Source organism: Garra rufa, chromosome 25 (assembly GCF_049309525.1).
Source record: "Garra rufa chromosome 25, GarRuf1.0, whole genome shotgun sequence".
Taxonomy (NCBI): Eukaryota; Metazoa; Chordata; class Actinopteri; order Cypriniformes; family Cyprinidae; genus Garra; species Garra rufa.
In genome coordinates, this window is record NC_133385.1 from 5,228,646 (window position 1) to 5,251,345 (window position 22,700).

General features: G+C 35.0%; 1 protein-coding gene across 1 annotated transcript in view; it reads left to right on the forward strand.

The window, feature by feature from the left end:
- ppm1h (protein phosphatase, Mg2+/Mn2+ dependent, 1H) overlaps positions 1-22,498 on the forward strand; it is a 38,864-nt gene extending 16,366 nt beyond the window's left edge. The window contains exons 7-10 of the mRNA XM_073832183.1: positions 5,734-5,797; positions 10,862-10,969; positions 18,499-18,650; positions 21,100-22,498. Coding sequence (XP_073688284.1) covers positions 5,734-5,797; positions 10,862-10,969; positions 18,499-18,650; positions 21,100-21,256 — 481 coding nt within the window. The 3' untranslated portion in view covers positions 21,257-22,498. The remainder of the gene's footprint in view (positions 1-5,733; positions 5,798-10,861; positions 10,970-18,498; positions 18,651-21,099) is intronic.
- The last annotated feature ends 202 nt before the right edge of the window (positions 22,499-22,700 follow it).

Consider the following 22,700-nt stretch of genomic DNA (forward strand, 5'->3'; position numbering starts at 1 on the left):
GTAAACATATCAAAATGTAATATGCATTAAGAACCTAATTTGTACAACTTTAAAGGTGATTTTCTCAGTCTTTTTGATTTTTTTGCATCCTCAGATTCCAGATTTCAAATAGATGTATCTCGGCCAAATATTGTCCTATCCTAACAAACCATACATCAATAGAAAGCTTATTTATTGAGCTTTCATATGATGTATAAATCTCAGTTTTGTCAAATTTAACCTTATGACTGGTTTTGTGGTCCAGGGTCACATATTAGTGAAATATATTAAAATAATGACCATGGGCGACATTTGACTCTTGAGTCAGGGGGGGCAAGAAAAAAAAAATCAGATGTAAGCATTAAAACAGTGCCCTACGGTATTGCAGCACATCAAAGCAGTCAATTAAAGCGCTGCACTTCAGCCCGGGCCGATGGGCCCTGACTTTTTTTTACACCCCAGGGCTACGACTTCGGGCCAATTTTCACGTCATAGTTCAGACCCGGGCCGGCATCGGGCCTGTTTTAGGCTTCTCCTTATTTTCATAATTTAGACATCCATCAATTATGGTGAAGAAAAAAAATGCCGCGCTGCTGGAAACAACACGAAACTTCACTTTCGCTTTCACTTTTGAGACCGACTCAGACACAGTTTAGTGTGCTTTAGCGCAGCTGAATCCGTGTTCAAGCGCACACAATAGGCTAAAACTCGCCCCAAGCACCGGCAAAAATAAATAACAATGAATGTGTTGAGGAAAGAGTAAGGACATAAATGAATTATTTATTAATTAATTTGTGTATTCTGAGTCAGTGTCGCAAAGATCCTGACTCGCAATCTCCTTTTTGGACGCGCCTTTAGAGAGAAATTCATCTTTACGGATTACATGAAATAGTTTGTGCTTTTGATTTGTTTTATTTCGTTAAGTAATAATTTAAAGCTTTCTATAAATGTATTTATTATGTCTGTGAGGCATGCATTTCGCTTCATTTTGTTAAGCACTCCTGTTCAAGAACCAGACGGCAGAAAGCACATAATTTTTTGTTTTCTTTATTTTATAAAAATGCTGTAACGTTTTTTTCGATGTATTACTCGTACTTTGTGAGCAAAAATGACGGATAATTTTAAATTGCTTCCAATGAAAAAAATGCAAGTGATCGCGCTGGTGCCTCGATGTCCTGCAAGCTTTAGCTTCCACTTTCTGCACAAACTATGCGCATATAGCGCACATTTATCTGTAACGTTTAAACTACCATTGTTTTATACTTGAACTGTTTTATATCTATAGATTTCATTTTAGGCAAGTCGTGATGATTTGAGAAGGCAAACTGATCAAACAGACTATGATCAGTCTTCCGATGGGCGCTGTTCGGTAAATATATATATATTTAACGAATAAAAAATGCTCCAAGCGTTTTTCTAAATTAGCTAAATAAAAAACGAAACTAAATATAAACATTTTGCCATTACATACAAAACTGAACTATTTTATAGCTGAAACAGTAAGTTGTTTTGGGAGAAGGGGAAAATATATTTTTATCCCGTCTATTGCTTCACCGTTATTTCGAGAATAAACCCAGCGTAAATATGCAAACGTCACTCCCAAAACATATCAGCTTGCATGTGCCGAAAAACGAAAGTTTCATACAAATTCTAAATGGATTATAGCCTGGAAAGTGCAAAGCACGCTCCCCTTATTATCACTAAAAGTTCATAGAGATCTCACAAAATTCCGTTATAATTAATAAAGCTCTCTAAACTACACAATTAATATTTTATTTACATCGCGTCTACACTCATAAGATGATTCACGAGCGCACAAAACGGCACTTAATAAAAACCGATCAGGCGCTTTCAGCAGTGAGTGAATTCTGACAAGTGTTTCTAATTGTTCGGAAACAACAGATATGTCTGTGATTGGCTACATTGCTCAACGCTGCAAAAACACGTTGGATAGTTTGCCAGATCTTCAATTGATTTGCTTTCGTTTGAGGGTTATATAGCACCGTCTAGTTCCCAAGTACAACCGAGCCTAAGCTTGGTTAAAGCAGTTGCAGCGGGGCTGTCGAGGATTCCATGACTAACCACAGGGGGGGCAACTGCCCCCCCTTGCCCCCCCCTAATGTCGCCCATGATAATGACTATATTTTATTTTATTAATATAATAATTAAAAATAATTATAAAGGTCTTTTTTTTTGCCCTTATGACTGAATGAATAAGCTTTCCATTGATGTATGGTTTGTTAGGATAGGACAGTATTTGGCCAAGATACAACTATTATGAAAATAGAGATACAAATACTAAAAAAAAACAACTATTGAGATACAACTATGAAAATTGTGAATCTGAGGGTGCAAAAATCTAAATATTGAGAAAATCACCTTCAATGTTTTCCAAGTGACATTCTTACCAATGCATATTACTAATTATAAATTAAGTTTTGATATATTTATGGTAGCAAATTTAGAAAAATATCTCCATGGAGCATGATTTTTAATTACTTTGCTAAACCTATTGTGAAAACAACATAAAAATAGTCACCAACAATTAATAATTATAAAATATTAAATAAATATAATAATTATTATTCAAGTAAATATTGTTTACTATTATTACTCAATAAAATCAAATAAATATGACCAGTTTATTTGTACAGGAATTGACAAAAGGACACAAAAGCAAAATGTTTTATATTAAAATAATTGTAATATTATATTCATTTTCATTATTTATTAAATATAAATATCATTCATCAAAATTCATGTAATTATTATGTGTATATTTGTACACAAGTCAATAAAACTTTTGTACATTTTAATATTTGTAAAACCTAGTGGCTGACCGGGTTATTTTTTAGGGCCAGTGCCAATAACCATTATTATAGCTTAAGTAGACAGATAACCGATATTTTGAACCGATATTTGTAAGAATGTTAAATTGTGTAACATTAATTAACTTAAGAATACCAAAGGCTCTGACAAAAAGAAAAAAACCTTCTTGAAATGCTTTAAAAAAAATAAAACCGCCAAATCAGTTTAAAAAATAACCGATACCGATAACCATAAAAATGCTTTATTTTGGCGCTGATAATCGGTCAACCCTTAGTACAGTTGAGGTCAAAAGTTCACGTTCCCCTTTCAGAATCTGCAAAATGTTAATTATTTTACTAAAATAAGAGGGATCATACAAAATGCATGTTATTGTTTATTTAGTACTGACCTGAATAAAATATTTCACATAAAGGTACATTTATAAAAATGTTCAAAAGTTTGCATACACGTGATTTTTAATACTGTGTTGTTACCTGAATCATCAACAGCTGTGTTTTTGTTTAGTGATAGTTGTTCATGAGTCCCTTGTTTGTCCTGAACAGTTAAACTGCCTGCTGTTCTTCTGAAAAATCCTTCAGGTCCCACAAATCCTTTCCAACAATGACTGTATGATTTTGAGATCCATCTTTTTACACTGAGGGCAACTGAGGGACTCATATGCAACTATTACAGAAGGTTCAAACACTGACTGATGCTCCAGAAGGAAAAACCATGCAATAAAAGCCGGGGGGTGAAAACTTTTGAAAAGAATGCAGATGTGTACCTTTTTCTTATTTTGCCTAAATATTGTATTTTTTTTTTTCATTTAGTACTGCCCTTCAGAGGCTACAGAAGATAGTTACATGTTTCCCAGAAGACAAAATAAGTTAAATTTACCCTGATCTCCAAATTCAAAAAGTTTTTTCCCTCCTTAATGCATTGTTTCCTTCTGGAGCATCAGTGAGCATTTGAAGCTTCTGTAATAGTTGCATATGAGTCCCTCAGTTGTCCTCAGTGTGAAAAGATGGATCTCAAAATCATACAGTCATTGTTTGGAAAGGGTTCAAATACACAAAAATGCCGGAAAACCAAAGAATGTGTGGGACCTGGAGGATTTTTCTGAGGAAAAACAGGCAGTTTAACTGTTCAGGACAAACAAGGGACTCATGAACAACTATCACTAAACAAAAAAACAGCTGTGGATCATTCCGGTAACAACACAGTATTAAGAATCAAGTGTATTCAGTGAACAATTGTGGGCGACACTAGGATCTGATTGGTCCGAAAGAAGTGAGACGAATCCTATCTGAGTCAAGTGTTTATAACCGTTCCTCAGGAGACATGATTGAACTTCCATTAGTGTGTGTGTGTGTGTGTGTGTGTGTGTGTGTGTGTGTGTGTACCTGCTCAGAAGTGTGTGTGTGAGTTAGTGTGTATCCTCAGGGATGTAATTGAGCTCACGACCTCATCAGAGATGCAGCGCTGCACTGTCAGACACTGATGTTGAATGGTGTGGGAGTGCCGCTGCATCCAGGAATCATATACAGCATTTTATTATATAAATTTAGTTGCTTGAATGTCTGAATTAATGGAATAGTTCACCTACAAATCACTTCAGTGTCATTCCAAACCCAAATTACACTCTAATTGCGTGGGAAAAGTATGCAGCGCATAATTTAAAACATTCAGTCAATGGAGACGCAATCTTTTCAAGCTTCAAAAGGGATGCAAAAGCAGCTTAACATCAGACCAAATCTGAAATCATTTTAACATGTAGATGTTTTTATTTCAATATATTTTAAGATGTATTCAAAGCTTAATTTTCAGCATCATTACTCCAGTCTTCAGTGTCACATGATCTTTCAGAAATCATTCTAATATGCTGATTTGCTGTTTTTTTATTATTATTATTATTATTATTATTATTATCAATATTTAAAACAGTTAATAACCTTTTTTTCAAGATTATTTGATGAATGGTAAGATCCAAAGTTCAGCATTTATCTGAAATAAAAGCTTTTGCAACATACACTATACCACTCAATAGCTTGGAGTGTTTTTTGTAAATTATAGAAATTAATACTTTTATTTAGCAAGGATGCTTTAAATTGATCAATTTATGATTTATGATGTTACAAAATATTTATATTTCAGAAAAATGATGTTGTTCTTTCTATTAATCAAAGAAACCACTGTTTTCAACGACAATAATAATAATAATAATAATAATAATAATAATAATAATAATAATAATAATGTTTTTTAGCATTTTTTTTTTTATGTTTTTTGGGGTTGGTCAGATTTGTAATGTTCTTTTTTTTTAATGTAAAGTCTCTTTGGCTCTCCAAAGCAGCATTAATTTGATCAAAAATGTAGTAAAATCAGAAAAACAAATCTGAAATAATTTTACAATTTAAAATAGCTGTTTTCTGTTTGAATATATTCTGAAATGTAATTTATTTCTTTGCTCAAATGTGAATTTTTAGCATCATTACTCCAGTCATTAGATGATTCTTCAGAAATCATTCTTATATGCTGATTTGCTGCTCAAGAAACATTTCTGATTGAAAACAGTTGTTCTGCTTCATAGTGTTTGTGGAAATCATGATTAATTTTATTTTTCACAATTCTTGGATGAATAGAAATATCAAAAGAACTTCATTTGAAATATAATTTTGTTGCAAGTATAAATAAATCATCACTTTTGATCAATTTAATGTGCCTTTGCGCTGAATACAAATATTAATTTTCATACAAAAAAACAGCTTAATTCGTAGATAATTTTATAACTTTTTCATGTTTTCAAATCAATGTTCACTTTACTTTCTCCAGTTGAAACTCTCTTCTTTCTCTGTAAAGTCTTAGACGTGCTCTTCCTGCTGCAGAGCGTCTCTTCGCTTCTGGTTCAGCTGCTGTTTGATGTTTGTTGTGGTGTTTTTTGTGCAGGGCCTACAAAACAGTCCAAGAGGAAGATCTGAAGTTTCCACTCATATACGGAGAGGGAAAAAAGGTAAGACAGCAGCTTTTTTGCTTCACAGCCGCCAGAAATCGAAAAAAGGTCACAAAAGGGTCATCGAGCAGTTAATTATACGTCTTTAAACAAGTTTAGTGCCCTGTATCTCATCTAGGTCAGTCTGTCTCTGTTTACCCTATCAATTAAATGTTGCACAATTCATAACTTTATTGTACAGACCATATTTAGTTTTCATAACTGTCCATCAAAATGTAACATCTTGCTCTGTGTTTGAAAACACTTCACTTTCTGGCTGATATTATCAAGGCCAGACGGCTAGGGAAGAATGTCAATTAGCTTATGTTTTTGTGAATCTGGGTTCCTCTTTGCCTAATTCGGAAAATAAACCATCATATCAACTTTTGAGAGATATGAACTTCAAGGCCAGCAAAAAAGGGTTATAAAACATCTTTAGATGTTCAAAAGCAATTGCACCGAGATTTTAACTTCTATAGTAACAGTACATCAATCATCACTAAATACTAGTATTTAAAGGAATAGTTAACCCAAAAGTGAATTTTATTAAAAATTTAATCTCCCTCAGGCAATCCCAAAGTTTTTGAACAGTAAGATTTGTAATGTTTTTAAAGAAGTCTCTTTTGCTCACCAAGCCTGCATTTATTTGATCCAAAGTACAGGAAAAACTGTACAATTTTGAAATATTTTTAAATGGTTTTCTATTTAAATATATTTTAAAATCTAATTTATTCCTGTGATTTCAAAGCTGAATTTTTAGTATCATTACTCCAGTCACATGATCCTTCAGAAATATAAATCTTTTGTAACATTACAAATGTCTTTATCATCACTTTTGATCAATTTATAGCTTCCTTGCAAGATAAAAGTATTCATTTCTATAATTTCTTTCCAAAAAATCCACGCTTTTGAAAGGTATAGTGTATAATATTACAAAAGCTTTATTTAATAATTATTTAAAAATATTTAAAAATAACTGTTTTAAATATTTATGATAATAATAATTGTTTCTTGAGCAGCAAATCAGCATATTAGAACGATTTCTGAAGGATCATGTGACACTAAAGACTGCAGTAATGATGCTGAAAATTCAACTTTGATCACAGGAGTAAATTACATTTTAAAATACAGTCAAGCCCGAAATTATTCATACCCCTGGCAAATTCTGACTTAAAGTTACTTTTATTCAACCAGCAAGTTTTTTTTTTTTTGGACTGGAAATGACACTTCTCCCAAAAGTTAATAAGACGATGTACAAGAGGCATCATTGTGGAAAAAAATTATTTCTCAGCTTTTATTTACATTTAAACAAAAAGTGGCATGTTCAAAATTATTCACACCCTTTGCAATCTGTCACAGTCTATGGGAAAATCCAAAGTTCTATACCATTCCAAATAGTCCAAGCTGTTCTAAAGCATCCTAATGACCCTGATTCATTGGGAACAGCTGTTTTAATCAACTCAACAGGTGAAAAACACAAGCTCTCTGCTGTTGGTTTGTGGACAGTCATGGCTAAGACAAAGGAGCTCACTGAGGATCTGCGGCTGCGCATTGTGGCTGCCCACAAGTCAGGAAAGTGCTATAAGACCATATCTAAATGTTTTGAAGTTCCAGTGGCTACAGTGCAAAGTATTATTAAAAAATACAAGACGTTCCGCACTGTGAAAAATCTCAGAGGACGTGGTCGGAAGCCAAAAGTGACACCTGTGCTGGCCAGGAGGATAGTGAGAGAGGGAAAACAGAATCGACACCAGGGCCATCCTGATGAATCTGGGCTCTGCTGGTGGCAACATCTCAAGGCAGACAGTCCAACGGACACTGAACACCTCTGGGTTACACAGACGCAGACCAAGGAGGACACCACTTCTCCAGATAAGGCACACAAAAGCCCACTTGCCCTTTGCAAATGCTCATCTGGACAAAGAAGAAGACTTCTGGTCTTCTGTTGTATGGACAGATGAAACAAAAATTGAATTGTTTGGCCACAATGATGTAGCCTTCATTTGGTGTAAAAAAGGAGAAGCCTTCAACCCTAAGAACACCATCCCCACTGTCAAACATGGTGGTGGGAACCTAATGTTTTGGGGGTGTTTTTCAGCCGGTGGACCAGGGAACCTAATCACAGTAAACGGCACCATGAAAAAGGAGCAATACATCAAAATTCTCAACAACAACATCAGGCAGTCTGCAGAGAAACTTGGCCTTGGGCTCCAGTGGACATTTCAGCACAACAACGACCCAAAACACACAGCAAAAGTGGTGAAGAAATGGTTAGCAGACAAAAACATTAACGTTTTGCAGTGGCCCAGCCAGAGTCCTGACTTAAATCCAATTGAGAATCTGTGGAGGGAGCTAAAGATCAGGGTGATGGCAAGGAGACCCTCCAACCTGAAAGAGTTGGGGCTCATCGCTAAAGATGAATGGGCAAAAATACCAGACATGCAAAAGACATGCAAAAAGCTGGTCAGCAATTATAGGAAGCGTTTGATTGCTGTAATAGCCAATAAAGACTTTTCTATTGATTATTGAGAAGGGTATGAATAATTTTGGACATGCCACTTTTTGTTCAAATGCAACTAAAAGATGAGTAATTTTTTCCACAGTGATGCCTCTTGTACATCGTCTTATATTCTGGGAGACGTCTGTGTCATTTCTAATCAAAAAAAAAAAAACCTTGCTGGTTGAATAAAAGTAACTTTAAGTCAGAGTTTGCCAGGGGTATGAATCATTTCGGGCTTGACTGTATATTCAAATAACAAGCAGTTATTAAAAATAGGGAGAGTGGGGTGAGTTGTGCCAGTTTTTACTCAAAGTGACTTTATAGTGAAGCCATGACAGTAATCCCTCCAATTTAAGCATGTACATATATTTCAGGATGTGGTGCATCACTGGGAACAATAACTTTGGATCTGAAATAAACTGATTCAGAATTATAGCTTTCAGAAAAAAAGTGGTCTTGTGGCACAAGTTGTGCCTTTGGGGAGAATACATCGGGGTAAATTGTGCCAGTGATTATTTAAGTAAAAAAGAGCATTTTAATGTCATGAACTGTAATGCTATATAAAATCAAGACAAATTCAATACAACATGACTAATTTAAGGTTTATTTAGATATCGTTACCCTATTATTACTTTTTAAGAAAACACAAAACTCAAATACACAATATATGATATTTGTGAATAATTAGAACGCTGTCTGTCAATCATGTAACACATGAAAAAAAGTGACTTATTTCTGAACATTTCTGAACATCCCATTGTGACTTAAGCCACTTAAAAAACTGACAAACGGCAGATAAATCAAACACTGATGAGGCACACTCATCTGTTCATCTATGTAAGTCTAGATCAGGGATGCCCAACCCTGTTCCTGGAGATCTACCATCCTACAAAGTTCAGCTTAAACCCTAATCAAACACCCCTGAACCAGCTAATTCATCTCTTAGGTAGCATGTGATAATTACAGACAGTGGTGTTGGAGCAGGACTGGAACTAAAGTCTGCAGGTAGGTAGATCTCCAGGAACAGGGTTGGTCAGCCCTGGTCTAGATGGTCTACTACTTAACATCCCACTGGCACAACTTAACCCTGCCCCATTTGGCACAAATCACCCCAGCCCGACAGTTTTGAAAGACTAGAATGATCCAGCAGTTTAGAGCCAACATTATGCTAACTGTATAGACTCACTGTGTAGCCTACTAAAGCACTAAAACGTGTGAAATATTTTCAAACTTGTCTATAATTGTTCAGACGCAACAATCAAAAAACCTTGATCATATAAATTTTACTTTGAAAGGCAAAAAACTTGTTTTTTTGAGCTGAAATGTGCTTAGCTCTCATGCCATGAGTCTCTCCTCTTTGGGGGATAAGTAAATTGGATGGCTCTTCAAAAGTATGTGGTCACATGACCAATATCGTCTATGGTTTTCTAGAAACAAGGGGTGGAACTACTTCCCCCAACTTAAAAACATAAATATTACTGTTCAAAAAACCCATTGCAACAGGTTTGGAGAAATTTGAAATTTACATCACTTGCTCACCAATGGATATGAATGGGTGCCGTCAGAATGAGCATCTAAACAGCTGATCAAAATAATCCACAATTAATCCACATCACTCCAGTCCATCAGTTAACATCTTGAGAAGTGAGTGTTTGTAAGAAACAAATGCATCATTGAGACATTTTACGTCAAAAAGACGTCCATAGTCTAAATCTGAAAGACAACAGGCGGACTTTTATGGAATATGGAAATGTTAAAAATGTCTTAATAATGGATTTGTTTCTTACAAACATGCAGCTTTTGCTTTACAAGATGTTAACTGATGGACTGGAGTGGTGTGGATTACTTGTGGATTGTGTTTTTATCAGCCGTTTGGACTCTCATTCTGACGGCACCCATTCACTTCCATTGGTGAGCATCTCGTCTGGCCTGAGGATGATACATTTTCAGAAACTAGTATTAAATTTAAGTGAGTGTGGAGCATCCTGCAGCGTTTGTTCTCCAGTCGGGGTGTTAATGCGTTCAGTCTGCGGCGCTTCACTGAGATCAGTCTGTCGTGACGGGTGAAACCAGGAGGAGAGCGGCCTCTAGTCATCTTCACGGAGGTCTCAGCTTCACAAGGCATCTGTTCTGAATCCTGATCCCTCCTCGCCTCGTCTTGTCTCTGGCTCGATAACGTTCAGTTCTCCACCGTCTGTGGGATGCTAGAGGCTTCGGCGGGAGCAGATATCAAAAACGACTCTGCGGCGGCACGAGGGAGTCTGAGAAAGCAGCTGGTTGAAGGCGTGTGTATTATTAACCAGCAGGGGCCATTTCCATCTAGAGCCAGTGGCATTCTAGGAAAAAAAAACTGCTTGTTGAATTCCCTCTGTACTAGAGGAAATTTGTTGTGAGGTTTGCTTTAGTTGACTCCAAGGACTTTTAAATCATAATAAATGTTATGAATCCCTCAAATTTATTGACCATCTTCATGTACACTTTTAAAAATGAAGGTTTTTTTTAAATATTGATTGCACTTGATTGAACTTACAACATTCTTTATAGTGAAAAATGGTTCTTTAAATTTGTCGTGTTTTGTCGCTCAGGCTCGTGTTTTGGCCACCATCGGCATCACTCGTGGACTCGGAGATCACGATCTGAAGGTTCACGACTCAGACATCGCTATCAAGCCGTTCCTCTCCTGTTCTCCAGAGGTTTGTCATTCATTTACACACGTAAACCTAGGAATTTATTATTCTCATTATTCTGCATTAAACCATTTAAATTAGTTTAAAAGTGACGTTATTAAAACTAAAACCTAATAAGAACATTCTAGACATTAACTATCTAATTTAAATAAAATGAAATAAAAAGTTAAAATGAAAATAAAATATGATATAAAATCTCATTCAAATATTAACAAACACAATAGTATATAAATGATACTAAAAATAAAATAAAAACTTGCATGTGCACATTTACCATGGTATTGGTGTGTTGTTTCGAAAAACTACCATGGTATTACTGTGATTTTAATGGTACTGTCATCTTTTTTGGGATATTTACTATGGTATCACTTATTTACCATAATAATAATAGGTTATAATAGATAAAAAACATGATATTAACAAAAACATGGTATTTCTATGGTTCATGCCGAACAAAACATATTACCATGGTATCCTTTCCAAAAGCATAGAAATACCATGGTAAATATACCAAAAAAAGTGGTAATACCACGATACTATTAAAAAACCCAGTAATATTTGAAGTTTTTTTTTTCTCCAGACAATATAGAAATACCATGGTAAATGTCTACGCATTATTGTAACATCAAAAATAAATGCAGTAATACCTTGTTTTCTTGTTTCAAAAACATGGTATTAACAAAATGATAGTATTACCATAGTACATATTCAACAAACATGGTACTTTCTTAAAAAAACATATGTAAATACCATGGTAAATATCCTAAAAAAGATGACAATACTATTAAAAAACACAGTAATATCATGGTAGTTTTTTTTTTTCAAATATAACAATACCATGGTAAATAATAGTGTGTGTGTATATATATATATATATATTTTTTTTTTTGTATACTTAGCATGCTATGACTATATTTCTAGAAAGGGTGCTATGGTAAAATCATTTTTTTGTTGAGCATGCACCATAGAAATACCATGTTTTTGTTAACATTGTACCATAGTATTACTGTGTTTTTAGAAATGCCATGGTAAATGTCCATGCGTCACAGTAATACCATGGTACCATATCAAAAAGTAAATGCAGTAATATCTTGTTTCCTTGTTTTTTTACAAACATGGTATTACCATGGTAAATATACAAAAAAATTAACAAAATGATGGTACTACCATAGTACATGTCCAACAAACGTGGTAACTTCTTTAAAAAAAAAACACAGTAATACCATGTTAGTTTTTCAAAATATAACAATACCATGGTAAATGTCGACACAAAACACAGTTATACTATGGTACAATATTTAAAAAAAATCATACCTGTATTAGCAAAAACATGGTATTTCTCAACAAAACAGGATATTACCATGTCACCCTTTCCGAAAGCATAGTAATACCATGGTAAACATACAAAAAAACATGGTAATATGGTGTGTGGACATTTACCGTGGTATTGTTATATTTGGAAAAACTACCATGGTATTACTGTTTTTAAAAGTATTGTCATCTTTTTGGGACATTTACCATGGTATTTGTTGAGCATGCACCATAGAAATACCATGTTATTGTTAATATGTTTTTTTTTTTACGCTGTACCATAGTATTACTGTGTTTTTAGATGTGGTGTACCACATTGTGTGGACATTTACCATGATATTGTTAAATTTTGACAAACTACCATGGTGTTACTGTTTTTATTAGTATTATCATCTTTTTTGGGATATTTACCATAGTATTTACGTATGTTTTTTAAGAAGGTACCATGGTGGTTAAACATGTACTATGGTAATACCACCATTTTGTTAATACCATGTTTTTTTAAACAAGAAAACAAAGTATTTCTGCATTTACTTTTGATATTACAATAATGCGTAGACATTTACAGTGGTATTTCTATATTGTCTGGAGAAAAGTACTATAATATTACTGTTTATTTTAATAGTAATATGGTATGACCAAATTTTGGTATATTTACCATGGTATGACTATGTTTTTAGAAAGCATGCACCACAGCAAAAATACCATGTTTTTATTAATATCATGTTTTTTAAGCACTGTACTATAGTATTTCTGTGTTTTTAGATGTGGTGCTAACACATTGTGTGGACATTTACCATGGTACTGCTATATTTGGAAAAAATACTATGGTATCACTGGGTGTTTAATAGGATTGTCATGTTTTTTGGGATATTTACCATGGTATTACTGTTTTTTTTAAAAGGGTACCATGGTAATATGTTTGTTAAACATGTTTTTGGTATATTTACCATGGTATTACTATGATTTTGAAAAAGGAGCCATGGTAATTTCATCTTTTGTTGAGAATGTACCATAGCATTACTGTATTTTAGATGTTGTGTGGACATTTACTATGGTATTGTTATATTTGGACAATTTACCATGGTATTACTGTGTTTCGTATGTTATCATGATGCTTTCATGCTTTTTGAACATTTACTATATTACCATATTTGTTTAAAAAAGGTATTGTCAGACTTAGAAAATACCATGGTAAATAACTATGGTATCATTCTGCATCAGCATCTATTGTTGATTAAATGACTACAGTATTCCCATCTAATGCCATCACTGAAGCATGGTACCACCGCGGTACTTTTGTAAGGGTTTCTGTGTCAGAAATGAGGTCTGTTCTGCTTATTGAAGTAACCATATGTTATATAACCGCAGATATATTTATATAATGTCCTGCGTATCATTACAAAAGCATGAAATCGAATGGAATCAAGTCTAAAAGCCACAGATTTTCCTCCAGCACTTGTGTTTACCGTGATTTTTACCCTCTCGCTGCCTCTAAGACAGTTTCATCCCGTCAGAATAAAGTTATGGTCTTAAAGCAGCACAGATTCCTCCAGTGACACGAGTCTCTCCCCTACTCGCTGCACTCTCAAATCTTCTGAAGCTCTCTTGATCTTTAATTCACACGCTGTGTAAAGTTCATCCACGGTTCATCCCGCCGTCTGCACCTCAGCCGAGTTTTTTTCCCTCTTTCGGCTTCTCTTTGATCTGTTTTTCTTATTTCTCCTCCTCCATGCACTTTTCCCCTGTTATGTGCTTGTGCAATGAGTCTAAGTATGTCGGCTATGCATGCGCTTTAGACTCTGGCTGGGTCGAGTCACTCCTCATTTCCTGTCTGTTGCGCAAGTAGTAGGTCAGAGGTCGAGGATGGGTCACAGGGGACAAGCACTTGCGTCAGATATAAATTCTTTTTTTTTGTAGTGGCTGAAGGTATCCGTTAGAATTCTTATTATTATTATTCTTCTGCTCTGGAAGTCTTTGGCAGCCCATAGAACCACTTGCGGGAAAGTTGTGTAATTTGGCACACTGATAGAGGACAGTCTCAACATTAACCATAACAAGTCTCTAGCTTAAACTCTCTAGTGCCACCACTTGTCCAAAATTTCAATAAGTTTATGCTAATAACTTTTGAACCTTAAGGTCTAGAAGGAAAATGTCATCTGATTCTTTGGCTCATTCCGAGTCAAATGGACACAATTTAAAAATCGTAAGGTTTAGTTATCTCGCTATTTGTAATAGTTTGAAAAAGTTACTTTTTTACACTCGTTCTAGATTGTTAGTCTGATTTTTACCGAAATTGGCTCAGATCATCTTCAGACCACGCTGGCAAAAAGATATGGAATTCAAGTTGATTTGTCAAACCGTTCTCAAAAAACGTGCAAACAAATTCTACGAAAAGCACATAAAAATTTGGCATATTGGGACCAAACTTGGTGTGTGTTATAACAGGCATGACCTGAGGCTACCTGCAGAGTTTCGGTATAGTGCCACCTAGTGGTCAGGAGATTATTACTTCTGAATGGTTGGACCAAAAATCACAAAACTGGTCTCTTTAGATTCAGAGGAGCTTACCATGTCGACCGTACCCAGTTTTCCCATGTCGACCATTTTTTTTTAATTTTATTGTAAAATGCTATATTTTATGAACACATTGGCATATTCTTACGAAACTCAGTATGTGCCATCAGCACCATACCCTGACAGTACTCAAAAATGCTAATATATTAAATTGGCCTATTGTAATTAAATATATTCCTTGGGTCATACCAAGAACGTCGAGACCAATTATGCCAAAATTAGCAGACCTTCCTGGGCGCCATTTTGATTCATGTTAAAAACCTACTTTTTGAAGTCCTCCTAGAGCATTGGTCCGATATATATATATATATATATATATATATATATATATATATATATATATATATAATTTTTTTTTTTTTTTTTTACCAAATTTGACTCAAATTTGACATCAGTTTGCTGGCAAGGTGGCATCTCTGCAAAGCTTTGACACCAAACTTTAGATTCAGAGGAGCATGCCGTGTCGATCCGTACCCAGTTTTCCTGTTGCGACCATTTTTAATTTTATCATAAAATGCTATATGTTATGAGCACATTGGCGTATTGTTATGAAACTCGGTATGTGCTTTCGGCACCATGTCCTGACAGTACTCAAAAAGTTTGGGGTTAAAAAGAATTTATAAATGACACATTTTTCACCAAATTTTATTTAAATTTGAGATGATCTTTAGTCCATACTGGCAAAAAATTAAGGATTTTGTGTCGATATAAGAAACTGTTTTCGTTTAATGCATCAACAAATTTGCTGGCAAGGTGCCAAACTGGATCTGAGGCTGTATCTCTGCAAAGCTTTGACACTGAACTTTAGATTCAGAGGAGCATGCCGTGTTTTTCCGTGTCGGCCATTTTTAATTTTATCGTAAAATGGTATATTTTATGAACACATTGGCATATTGTTATGAAACTTGGTATGTGCCTTCAGCACCATGCCCTGACCGTACTCAAAAAGTTTGGGGTTGTAAAGAAGTTATAAATTATATATAGAAATGATATATAAAGAAATTTTTAATAATATATTAATATATTGGCCTATTGTAATGAAATTGATATTCCTTGGGTCATGCCAAGAACGTCGATACCAGTTATGCCAAAATTAGCAGAACTTTGTCCGCCATTTTGATTAATATTAAAAACCTACTTTTCAAACTCCTCCTAGAATGTTGGTCTGATTTTCAGCAAATTTGACTCAAATTTGAGATCATCTTCAGACCATACTGGCTAAAATGTAGGAAACTGCATCTGAGGCTGTATCTCTGCAAAGCTTTGACATATTGGCACCAAACTTTGTATGTGCCATTGGCACCTCACACTGATTACGCCACATCAATTTGGTAACAACACTACCTATTGGTCGAATGAAAAACCATTCATTAACCATTAATTATGAAATTTACAAAAATGCTAATAACTTTTGAAGGCATTAGCCTATTGTAATGGTCATGGTCTCAAAATATTTCATGGGTCATGCCAACAATATGTACTTCCTGTCCGCCATTTTGATTTATGTTGAAAACCTACCTTTTTTAACTCCCCCTTTTTCACCGAAATCGAATCAGACCATCTTCAGACTGTGCTGACACAAAGTTATGGATTTCTTGTCAATAAACGAAACCATTTTTGTATAGCGCCGCAACAAATTTTAGCCATGATGCTAAAATGACTCTGAGGCTTTATCTCTGCAAAGCTTTGACATAAAGACACCAAACTTTGTGTGTGTTATTGTCACCTTACACTGAACCCACCACATCCATCTGATAACAGCGCCGCCTATTGGTCAAAAGTAATAATCCAATAAATCATATTAAAAGTATTTGTTTTTATGATTTTTCACCCATTTTGATTAAAATCATCTTAAAATGGCTTCAGTTACTCATTGCTTCAGTTTCTCTGACGCTTGCTACTTTGCTTGCCTAGCACTCTGATGAAATCGGCCCGTGTTCTTTCCACAGTCACTGAGACACGATGTGTGAGCAAGACTCTGTCTGCCCGAGATAATGTACCACAGACAAGAACTAACAGGCTTATGGGATTGGGAGCGTGTTTGGCCGGCCTGTTTTAAGGGTGAATTTTAGCTTTAAAGAAAAAACACCCACTATCGACACTGAAGGTTGGAGTCTGTCAGGAAAGATGAATGTATAACGTAAGCAATAAGCTACAAGAGGCCGTGCGTTACAGTGATTTAGCAATACGATTAGGTGATAAGACTTTAAGAAAATAATCATCGCTCTTTATATTAACGATTTGACTGGCTATTATTAAATCCTTTAAAATATGTTTAATAATTTGTTTTAATAGTGTAATAGTTTGACGATAATTTACCTTATTGCAATGAAAATAAACTTGGATGCTGACATGGCATAAATGAAGTAATTAATTCATTAATGTAAAAAAAAGTACTGCTCAACTAAAATGTCTGTTAATCTATATTTTACTGTGTGTATATATATATATATATATATATATAGTTTAGTAAATATTTTAGTAATAAAAAAAATTATGAAGTTTTCCATTTTTAAAAGTGTCTCTTAGACTTAGTTTTACTGAATTTTAATGTCAGTGCATCCCTAAAATAATTAGAAAAATTGTTTAGTGCGATTAGAATAATTTATCTAGTTATACAATTTGTGGGGTGTTAAATATGTTTAATAATTTTATTTGATTACATTTTATTTTTTTTAGCTTGTTCTTGCAATGAAAATAAATTGAGATGGTAACATGGCATGCATAAATAAATGTAAAAAAAGTAACGCTCACTATAAATCTATAATTTCTTTAAAAAAATATATGTAACACTCACGTAAAATTGTTTATAGATATTTTCTTTAAACAAATGTGTATGCATGTATTATATATATATATATATATATAATCCTAAAATTAATATCAATTTTTCTGACATAATTTCATTATATTGTGATTGTTAATTTATTATATTTTAGTAAATAAAAAATAAAGTTATGAAATGTTCTATTTGTAAAAGTGTTTATTAATCACTTTTTTAGACCTCACGCTATACACACACACACACACACACACACACACACACACACACACACACATATACATATACATATACACACACATACATACAATCATAAAATTAATATCCAGTTTTTTTAATTTATTTTGAGTTAATGATTTATTATAATACATTAAGAAAAAGTAATTTATTAAAAATGATATTTTATTATTAATCACTTAGTTATGCAGAATTATAATATCAATGCAAAAAAAGTTAAAGTAACGCTCACTTAAAATTTTGTTTAAAGATCAATAATTTTATAATTTAAAAATTTATATAAATTGTTTTATAATGTTGTGATAATTTTTTCTTAATTTATTATATATTTTAGTAAATAAAAAAAACAACACAAATTTTCCATTCATAAAAGTTTCCATTGCTCACTTCAAGGAACTCCCTACACAATATCAGTGCATCGTAAAATAATTACATTATTGATACCAATCGCACTAAACAATTTTTCCATCGAGTTCTTAAATTTGTGGAGTATTTACAGTTGACAATCCGCAACAATCTAGAATCATTTCATGAAATAATTATAGGCGCTTTAAAACCGAATTCTATGAATGTGCACGTCCATGTTTGTGTATTATACTATGACTGATGCGTGTTGTCATTTCTACAGGTGAAGATCTATAACCTCTCCCAGTTTGAGCACGGTGCCGATGATGTCATGATCCTGGCTACAGATGGACTCTGGGACGTGCTGTCCAATCAGGAAGTGGCAGAGGCGGTATCCGGTTTCCTTGGAAACTGTGACCCTGATGACCAGCACAGGCAGGTTCCTCAGTGTTTGGTTGAGCATCAACCATCTACTCATGCAACCCTAAAGACAACACAGTACACCATGATGATGGGTTAAATGGAGCAATGTGACGTTGCTTTTAATATGAGATGGTGAAGTTGGAAACGAAGGTTCCAAAAGGTGGTTTTCTAAGCGATGCCATAGAAGAACCATGTTTGGTTCCTCCAAGAACCTTACATTGATCTGTTCTTAAAAGAACATTTATAACATTTTATAAATCTAAAAGAATTTGTCCTCTTTGAAGAGGATTTTGTGCAATGGAAAGGTTCTATGAGTGTTAAAGGTTCTTCATGGAACCATCAATGGAAGATCTGGTATATGAAAGGTTGTAGGTTCAAGCCAAGAACCATCACCATTAATCAAGACACTATAGATAGAAGACACTTCAAGATATGTGTTTGATCCAGGGTTCATACAAGGTGCTTAAAGTACTTGAATTTGACTCATTGAAATGTAATGGCTGGAAAACCTTTGAAGATAGCAATTTTTCCGAAGAGGTCTGTAAAAAGTGCTTGAATTATTGAAATATGTAATAGTATATCTAATTAATTTTGTCAATCAGCACTTATCTTTTCATGCAAAGTTCACACAATTTCAAAAGCTACTGACTGCCGTCGTGTAAACATGGCTGAAGATGTGAAAAGAGGAACAGATGAACCAAATCGATTGAATCATTTGCACTGGAACCGCTCTGATTGATTCCAACTTGTGACTTCGATCATTAATTTCAAGTGATTCACTAGCAAAAACCAGATCAAATTGAAAGAACCATTCATTTTCAAATTCGTAATGATTTTAAAAAGCACATAGTGATGGGTGAAATAGAGCTTTACAAAACTCTGAATCAGTTAAACCATTGCTTCGCAAAATGATTCACTATTTCGAAGCTTTTCAATTGGATCACGCATTGTGAATCATTTGATTCAGATTTGTACTTCGGAGCACGTATTGCAAACCAATTGATTTAGATCAGAACGGGTTTGTAAATTATTTAGCGAATTAAATAATTCAAATGAAATGATTTACAATACGTGATTTGAAGTTCCGATCTAAATCAAATTCAAATTGGGACTTTAGAGCGTGGATTGCGAATCATTTGATTTAGATTGGAACTTCGGTGCGGGTTCGCAAATCTCTTGCTTTCGATTGGAACTTCGGAGCATGGATTGCAAATAATTTGATTCGGATCAGGACTTCAGTGCAGGTTTGTGAATCATTAGTTTCAGATCATGAGTTTGGAGTGATTTTACGAATCTTTTTTTTTTTTTTTCAAGGAATTCAATAGCAAAAACCTGATCAAATTAAAATAGCCATTCATTTTCAAATTTCAACAATGCTTGTAACGATTTTAAAAAGCACATAGTGATGAATGAAACAGCTTTTCGAAACCCAGAATCAGTTAAACCACTGCGGTGCAAAATAATTCTCTATTTCGAAATGCCCCAATCGGATTGCGAATCATTTGATTCAGGTCGGGACTTCTGAGCTTGTATCGCAAATCATTTAATTTAAGTTGGAGCGGGTTTGTGAATCATTTAGTGAATTGAATAATTCTAATCAAATGATTTGTGATATGCAATTTGAAGCCTTGATTTAAATTAAATTCAGATCAGGACTTGAGAGCGTGGATCACAAATCATTGATTTAGATCGGAACTTCGGAGCAGGTTCGCGCATCTTATTGTTTTAGATTGGAACTTCAGAGTGCAGATTCGTGAGTCATTTGATTCAGATCGGGATTTCAGTGCAGGTTCACAAATCTTGCTTTAGATTGGAACTTCAGAGTGCGGATCACGAATAATTTGATTCAGATCGGAACTTCGGAGTGGGTTCGCAAATCTTTTGCTTTAGATCGGAGCTTCAGAGTGCAGATTCGTGAGTCATTTGATTCAGATCGGGATTTCAGTGCGGGTTCACAAATCTTGCTTTAGATTGGAACTTCAGAGTGCGGATCACGAATAATTAAATTTAGATCGGAACTTCGGAGTGGGTTCGCAAATCTTTTGCTTCAGATCGGAACTTCAGAGTGCGGATTTGCGAATCATTTTATGCTATTTTATTAGTATTTTTATTGATTGATTTCTCTTTTTTAGAATTTGAAATGGAAGACATTGTTCGACAAGTGTTTGATCTCTGATTGAAGTCCTTGAAACTCATTTTACAGTGTCTGTACGAACCCTGTTGATCGTCTTTATCCAAAAATGGCATTATTCATTCACCCTTGTGTTCCAAACCTGTACGGCTTGCTTCTTCTGATGTTCTGCAAAACAGAAAGTCATAAGGGGTTAGAAACTTCATGAAGGGAAGTAAATCAGAACTTCATGTTTGGCTGAACTATTCCTTTAACCTCAGGTTGCTCTCGGAAGGATGAACCTGTTGTTAGTAAACTAAATAGCTAAATAGCATCTCCATTGTTTTTCAGGTACACAATGGCAGCTCAAGACCTGGTGATGAAGGCCAGGGGAGTCCTGAGGGACCGAGGCTGGAGAATCGCCGGAGATCGGCTCGGCTCTGGCGACGACATTTCGGTCTTCATAATTCCTCTAATGCACGGCAATAAACAGCCTCAGCCTAGCTGACCAATCAGAAGGCAGGGCGCTAACCGAATCGGACTGAATCCGTCTCTAACCCAACATTCAGATGCTCAGACAGCGTCCTGCTGGAGTTTGTGGAACCCGCTGTGCGTTTGAACTCATTTACAATACGAACACTCGCTTTTAAGACTTCAAAGTCGACAACCGCTGACTTTGAAGACCCACGTCAACGTTCCCTACCTCCGCGTGGGTCGGTGGGATCAGTATGTAAGTTATAACTTTGCACAATGACTAAAGGAGGGTCCGGTTCTTTGAAGTTCTCCACGGACAGATGCGCACCCTCCGCAGTTTGTTTATCCGCACTCATCTGGCAGCTAGGCGGAACCAACCGTGTTTTGTTTTTCCTTTCAGGATATTAATTTATCCTCTGAATGTTTAGTTTTGCGGTTTTCTTTTCTTGCGTCCCCTGAAAAAAAAAAATCAAAGCAATTCTGGCTGTTATTCGTACATCCTGTTTTGACTCCAACTTGCTGTAAATTAAAAAAATAAGTATTGTTTTGGTTGTGCTCTGTAAATTTGCAATAGCTAATTGATGCCTATCTGATCTTCCATTCATCATGGTAAGATTTTTAGGATGATGAAAACAAATCAAAAGAAGTCTTATGAACGCCAACCGTTCTCTTTGAATTCTATACGCACCGTTGTGAATTAACACCTACCTGCAATCTGTTCTTCGGGGCTCCTGTGTGGCGGTTCGGTGAGGTCTGACTTACAATACATCATGTTCACAGTGGCACCTTCCTCTTCTACAGCACAAACCCGCTGTGAGCATTTGGAAAGGCTTGCGTATACACACACAGACACACACTACGTGCAAACACACACATATACACACTCCCCAAGAGAGTGGCCATCTGGTCAGCACAACCCGAGTGTGACCAAAACAAGACTAATTTGGCCAGAGATTCAGCTGTGTGTGTTTGTGTGTGTGTATGCGGACTGCTCTCTAACACACTTTAGCGCAGTCGCTTGTGTGGGTGGACGGCGCTGCAAGGGCATCACATGCTTACTAAAGGAGCTTTCTGGGAAGTGCACACACATGCGCTGCAAAAATGATTCATAAACTGCTTATGTGGCTTCATTAATGCTGGCCCACATCTTTTAATAAAAACTCATTGAAGATATTTCACTAGAATCTTTCTAAAGCAATGGTAATAATTTCCCAAATGATGTACTCTCGATGTAAAAACTAAAATTCCAGACAGTTAAAAGAATAAAGACTTGATATAGACCAAATTGATCCGTCTGTCATCATTTATTTGACTTAAATTATTCATTGAAAATCGCCTCAAACTAATTTGCCACGAATGAAAAAACACCAGCGTCCATCTTGACTAAGTTCTGTGGTATTTTGTCTTTTTTGGAACTGAGACTATACATCTTGTTGAAGAAAGAACTTTATACAGGTTTAGAACGACATTAGGTAAGT